The sequence below is a fragment of the Agrilus planipennis genome, unplaced genomic scaffold (genome assembly GCF_000699045.2).
Source record: "Agrilus planipennis isolate EAB-ADULT unplaced genomic scaffold, Apla_2.0 scaffold211, whole genome shotgun sequence".
In the NCBI taxonomy this organism is placed as follows: Eukaryota; Metazoa; Arthropoda; class Insecta; order Coleoptera; family Buprestidae; genus Agrilus; species Agrilus planipennis.
The window spans coordinates 489,062-496,171 of NW_020438967.1; the positions used below are offsets into that span (position 1 = coordinate 489,062).

Here is a 7,110-nt window from a genome sequence, read left to right on the forward strand (position 1 = left end):
TGTTTAATTATATTAAAAATGTCTATTATTTGTTGCGGTTACATACGTACTTAATTCGATTTCTGGGATTTTTGCCGTGTTTATCCGGCGTCGGTAATTTAGGTGACGCCAGCCCTACCCGCGATGATTCAGATCAACGCTATACGATTGCTTACAAAATCTAAATACTGTGAAACTGTTAGGGAAGCATCCTATTTTTCAGAAATTTTATAAGAAAATAGAAACATATCCGTCTTTCACGTTCAACTGAAATGTAATGTTTTTTTTAACAGCCTACTGCTCATAATGGATGCTTTCACAAGAGGAAAGTTGTCTGAGTGGGGTTTTGATGATTTAGCGGATGAGTGGGAAGGTATCTAATGATTTTTACAAACATAAACTATATATAAAATGTTTCATGTTGTGTACAGAAGACAGGGTTTTTCACGCTAAATTATAAGTTCAACCCATTTTCTTACTTTAAGTGGAGTTCTATGTTTTTGTGACTTTCAGCGAATTTTTTTTAAATTGACATTCATAATAAAACCGTATCCCAAAAATTAGTACTTTTCAAGATGCGTCGATTGTTTTACAAAATTTGAAAATTGCATCACCATAATAGTGGATTATTGAGCTAACATCGAAAGTGCTGACGCCATATTTCTTGACTACTTACCTTGTTATTAACTGTATCTGAAATTGTACCTACATTGTTGTAAATGGTAACATACGAAAGTTTTATTTTTTTGAAACTCAATCAATCTAGAAAGGTTCTCTGAATCCAAGAATGTCATACAAAAAAATATAGCGTTCCATTTAAAAGAGTCGGTGTCGACTTTCGGTACGGAAGTGACCGATGACTGTAAGTATAAGCCGTTACGTTATTTGTTACTTGGAAAACCCGGTATAATAGTAAAGAACAAAATGATTATGAAATGACAACAGCAAAAAAGCATTTTTTAAAGTGATATACAGTATATATTGTATGTCTAACTTTGTAAAAATTAATCATTCTCTGAGAAGTTTGTGTACGCCTCATTTCTTTAAGGCCATGGAATTGATGAAGAAGCTTTCAATTTATTAACGGAAAACGACGTAAAAGACCTTATTCCACGGATTGGACTTCGCAGAAAATTTCTGCACAAATTTCAGGAATATAAGGTACTATATTACAATTCATAATTTACAAAAAGGCAAGTAACGCATTACCAAAATGGTGAATTTGCAGTTAATTCAAAACAGTTCAGTGTTGATAGACCGTGAGTCATTTCAAGACACCAATATTTCTCGTTCTTTCTCATCTGCATGTACCGTCACACACGGCGGTGGTGGCGGATCTTCAACTGACGGGTCTCTCTGTGAAGAAATTACCGATAGTTTAACACCTACTACAGTTTTTAACACCAAAGCCGTTCTAAATGCTCCTTACATTGTATTTTCAAGCAGTAATGATTCCTCGGTAAATGAAATTTTCTTACATGGATTTTACATGTACCTCATTATTTTCCAGACGGTTTCACGTTTAATTGAAACGACTGATGAAGGAAAAATCATTAAAGCTAGTTACGGCAGAGATAAAGACTTTTTGAGAAATAAATTGGCTGAATTAGTTATAAAAAGTGAATTATCCCGAATGAAGGATGCTAGGTATTTTTGTTTAGTTTGGAAACAACTTTTATCATATATACGTTGCACTTTTATTGTAGAATCTCTTCTGCAAGATTTATGCAACTAGCCAACGAAATAAACGATATATTCCCCCATGAAAGTCCAGAAATATATTATGTTCCATATGTTAATAATAAAGGAAAACCCAAAGCTGCTAGGGGTAAACTATTTTCTGCCTACTGCTATTTACGTAAACATTATAAAAAGTATGGACTTATACCATCTTCAAACAAGAATATAAGTAAGATTGTTTTTTTTTGTACTATAACAACACAATTGTATTAATTTTAAAAGTATGTATGTAGTTGTAAATGACGTACAAGTAATGTTGTTTTTACAGTTTCGTCACTTAGAGAACAAAATACGCCTGAAGAAGAAGCCATTCAGTGGCTAAAAAATAATATAGAACCTTTTACTGAGGTAAAAGAACGCTGGAAAAGTACTTTTCAAAGTAGAACTGTTTTACAAAAAACTTATTCTATCTTTGAGTATTTTAAGGCATTTCCTTGTTTGAAACTACCTTTAGGATTCACATTGGTAAGTTTCTTCCATTAACGTGGCTTTACATCTGCATATTTATGTTATTAACTTTTAAAAACAGTTTCCGATTTAATTGTATCTACAATTAATAGAATGTTCCTTGTTGAATTGTAACAATTGATATGCAGACCTTCTTTAAGAAAAGTACTTAATAATTTCGGTTACATTGCAGTTGGAAGATAATTTCAATCAACTTTTTCCGCATAAATAAAACTGTCTAATAAACAAATGGCCAGATATTGGAACAAAAGTGTTCAAATTAGCTCAAAAAAAGACAGATAATTATCTTAGGGACCTTATTGCGCAATTTACATTACAAAATTGTACAAAAGGTAAACTGTTAGTTTTTATATTTTATTCCAGTTTCATGTAGTTTTGTTGCAGAAGCAACAGAAGTTTTTGCTTTATCTATTTTACCGCTTTTGTTTCCTTGCTTAACTGTAAAAAATAAACGTGATGGTGATAAATGGAGACCATCAAAAATCGAAATGAGAAATGGCTTCCTTCTGCATGTAAAGGGGAGAAAGTACTTTTCAATTTTACATTAACTCATGCATTCTTACTACTAGGATGTCAATGACATGTTTCTTGTATTGGAAAGAAGACAGGAAGCATTGGCTTCACGAAAGTTAACTGCACAACCCGTACCATTCTAATTGGTGAAAACTTTAATGCTATTGAGTGCTCATTTGTTAATATTAATGATATAAACTATAAACTCGAAACACCTTTAAAGGCTGTTGAAACGTGTTTTAAAATATACCACGTCCTAAATGCTAATTATCCACCTGAAGCAGAGCTTCCTTGGATTTTTATCGAAAAAAAAAATTTTTGGTATGAATCACGGAAAAGTTTCGTCGTGGGTAAATACCTTAATAGCAGATATTGATAAAAGTGCGACAGAAAAATAAAAAATTGTAATATAAAGTTTTCGTTTTGTTTAGTTTACTCTACAGAAGATAAAAATATGATTTGTTTTATTTGTCGAGACACATTTGTGACTGTCAAAACGTATTTGTTTCATTTAAAAGAAGTACATAAAAGCAAAAAACTGATGACATACTATTGTGAAGAAGTAAATTGTTTTAGAACTTTTTCTTGTATAAATTCTTTTAGAAAACACCTTTCAAAACATGAGCGTGATAATTTTAATTTCGAGTCACTTTCTAAAAATCTTGGCCGTTCTGAAGTAACAGCGAATGATGATAATCTACAGGATTCAAATATTTCAACAGAAATTTCCTCTAAACCTGAACAACCACTGCAGTTTTTAATAGAAACTTTACAAAGTGAGCAGGATAAAAGTGTGATTCAGTTTATATGTACACTGTACAACAATTCCTTGATACCGCGTAATATTATTCAACAGGTAGTGCAATCTGCAAAAGAACTTATTTCTTCAAGTTTTATTAAGAGCTTTGAAGATTTGTTCATTGACGAATTAAATAATTTAAATGCAGATCCGCAAACAGTTATTGCTCTCAAAATTGTGTTGAATGGATTGTCTGATTCATTTTGCCGTTTTGATACAGAATACAAGCGGTTAAAATATTTTGAAACTTGTAATTTATATATTCCTCCCATTTCATATTCGTTGGGGTCAGCAATAAAATCAGTACATAATTCTAATGCAATATCTTTGCAGCCGTATGTGAGTTGTGGAGAAATAATACCTTTAAGAGACGTATTTAAAGCTTTATTTGAAAATACAAATGTTTTGCAAACCATGAAAACATTTTATAGGGAGACGTTGTGTAATGAAAACGTTCAGAGTAACTTTATACAAGGTAAAATTTGGAAGGAGCAATCTGTTCATTTCGGTTCAAAGCAAGTATTTCCATTATTTTTATTTTTTGATGAATATGAAGTTGCAAACCCTTTAGGATCAAAATCAGGAAAACACAAATTAGGGGCTGTTTATGTATCATTAGCTTCACTTCCTTCAGAAATGAAGTCTTCTTTAAGAAATACTTTTTTATTTGGATTATTTCAGTCGGAAAATCGTAAAAAATATAGAAATCGCGCCGTTTTTAATGCATTGATTCAGGAACTAAATTTTTTACGAGAGAGTGGAATTGAAGTACTAACATGCGGGAAGGTAGAAACAATTTACTTTCAGTTAGCATTAGTTTTAGGCGATAATTTGGGAGTACATTCAATAATGGGTCTTACGGAAAGTTTCTCCAGTACATTTCGATGTCGATTCTGCAAGATTCCGAAAACAGATTCGTTTACAGTCTGTGTGGAAGATAGCAACTTGATGCGAACAACTGAATCTTATGAAAATGATTTGGAAAAAAATAATATTTCAAAATCAGGATTAAAAGAATCGTGTGTATAGAATGATGTTTCCAATTTTCATTTTACAAAGAATTTTGCTGTTGATATTATGCATGACCTCTTTGAGGGTGTTTGTAATTATGACATGACAAATTTACTTAATTACCTCATTTTTGATCTTCAATTATTTACTTTGAATATGTTAAATTATAGGATCAAATATTTTCATTATGGTTTTGAACTGTCAAATAAGCCCCCATTAATTAAACAGGAACACTTAAAGGATTGGANTTAATAGACGTTTTGTTGTTAGAATTCCTTTTAAGGATGATGTAACTATGTTAGGTGATTCAAAATCATTAGCTATTAAACGGTTTTTACATTTGTAAAATAAATTTAAAAAAAAATCCTAGGCTAAAAAATGATTACAATAATTTTATGAAAGAATACTTGGAATTAGGGCATATGGAATTGACTGAAAACAAAGAAGAAATTTTAGGTTATTTTTACTCCACCACGCTGTGTATAAAGAGGACAGTGTTACCTCAAAGATTCGAGTTGTATTTAATGGCTCTGTCTCGTCCTCTAGTGGATACTCGTTGAATGATATTCAATATACAGGACCAGCTATTCAGAATGATGTATTTAAAATATTACTGAATTTTCGGAAGTGTTTATTTGTAGTTACTGCTGACATCGAAAAGATGTACAGGCAGATTCTAGTTCATACAAATGATCGTAAATTTCAACAAATAGTTTATAGGTTTGATTCTTCTGAAGAGTTAAAAACTTACAATTTAACTACAGTTACTTATGGAACTGCAAGTGCACCATATCTTGCTATACGTTGCATTAAACAGTTAGTATTTGAAAATGTTAAAATTTTTCCAGAAGCTTCAAGCATAATTGAAAATTCGTTTTATGTCGATGATCTTATTACTAGTTTTGATAGCGAATCAGAAGCTATCAGGGTTTGTCAAGAAATCATAAGTATTTTAAATAATGCTCATTTTCCTCTGCGTAAATGGAGATCAAATAATGACAATATTCTAAATATACTAACAAACAATATTTCTAATTCAGATAATATGTTCAGTTTTGTTGATAAGGTTATAAAAACATTAGGTATACAGTGGTGCAGTAACACTGATAAATTTTCATTTAGCATTATACCCTATACAAATAATACTAAATGCACTAAAAGACATTTATTGTCAGAAATATCAAAAATCTTCGATCCGCTAGGCTTAATTAGTCCTTGTTTGATAATCACAAATATGATGATTCAAAAATTGTAGTTGTTAAAAATACATTGGGATGACGAAATTCCCTCTGAACTTGAAAACAAGTGGTTAAAATATCGTAAAGAATTGACAAATTTAAATAACCTTGTAATTCCCAGACATGTTTTTTCTGGTAATTCAAAGGTGATAGAATTGCATGGTTTTTGTGACAGTTCAACTCTTGCTTACGGTGCGTGCATTTATATACGAAGTGTTGATTTTGCTGGTGTAACAAAAATTGCACTTCTCTATTCAAAAACCAAGGCTGCACCTCTAAAACCAACCACAACGCCACGTTTAGAATTAATGGCAGCATTACTGTTAGCAAACTTAGTGAAGATGGCCAATGATTCATTAAAACTTCAGATTTCTTGTTTTCTTTGGTCAAATTCCACAGTTATTCTTCATTGGATTCACACAGAACCTTACAAATTACAACCATTTGTTGCAAATAGAGTTCACAAAATTCAACAATTAACAAATGATTGTGAGTGGAGTTACGTAAATACCAACGTAAACCCTGTCGACTTAAGTTCACGTGGCTTATTTCCTAATGAGATAATCAATAATTCACTTTGGTGGAATGGTCCAAAGTGGCTCTTTTCATTTAATTCAGATGGTCCTTCTTATAAATTCAAATCAATTCCACCAATCAATTTACCAGAATGTAGAAATGAAAAAAGGTGAACCTGTACTTCTTACCAAAACTCAAGATAATTTCAATATTCTTGATAGATTTTCAAGTTTTACCAGGCGTGTTTTAGCCTATTGTTTTAGATTTATTCGTAATATATCGCAGTCAAACAAATTTTTAAAGTTAAGCGGTTCACTTTCAGTTGAAGAATTGGATAAATCTTTAATATGTTTAATTAAATTATCACAGGCTGATTCGTTTTCTGTAGATTTTAAACATATCCAGCAAGGTCAATTTAATAAATTGAGTGCCCGATTACGTCACTTAACTCCGTTTGTAGATTTAGACGGTATAATCAGGCTTCGCGGAAGAATCAAGCATTCCAATTTGACTTTTAACATTAAACATCCAATTTTGCTGGATGCTAATAGCAATTTTACAAAATTGTTATTTAAACATGAACATTGCAAATTAATGCATGCAGGTCTACAACTTTTATTGAATTCCATTCGTCAAAAATATTGGCCCATCAGGGGTACATCTTTAGCGAAAAAGGTGATAAGAAGTTGTTTAATATGTTTCAAATTCAAACCTAAATTATGCAGTAACCTAATGGGAAATCTGCCGAAAAACCGAGTTTGTGTTTTGGCACCCTTTTCGGTAACTGGAATTGATTATGCTGGCCCATTTTCACTTAAAGACCGCAAGGGTCGTGGTTATAAAATA

The 7,110-nt window shown here is 31.5% G+C and overlaps 1 protein-coding gene across 2 annotated transcripts in view; it reads left to right on the forward strand.

Moving 5' to 3' along the window:
• The window catches only part of LOC108738441, a 9,431-nt gene extending 5,953 nt beyond the window's left edge, over positions 1-3,478 (forward strand). Inside the window, exons 2-8 of one of the 2 annotated variants that reach the window (XM_025975313.1) lie at positions 273-352; positions 1,028-1,140; positions 1,208-1,438; positions 1,490-1,626; positions 1,686-1,888; positions 1,988-2,184; positions 2,757-3,478. In XM_025975313.1, the coding sequence (XP_025831098.1) occupies positions 273-352; positions 1,028-1,140; positions 1,208-1,438; positions 1,490-1,626; positions 1,686-1,888; positions 1,988-2,184; positions 2,757-2,843 (1,048 nt within the window). In that variant the 3' untranslated portion in view covers positions 2,844-3,478. The remainder of the gene's footprint in view (positions 1-272; positions 353-1,027; positions 1,141-1,207; positions 1,439-1,489; positions 1,627-1,685; positions 1,889-1,987; positions 2,185-2,756) is intronic. The other variant, XM_025975314.1, reaches the window with a different exon arrangement.
• The last annotated feature ends 3,632 nt before the right edge of the window (positions 3,479-7,110 follow it).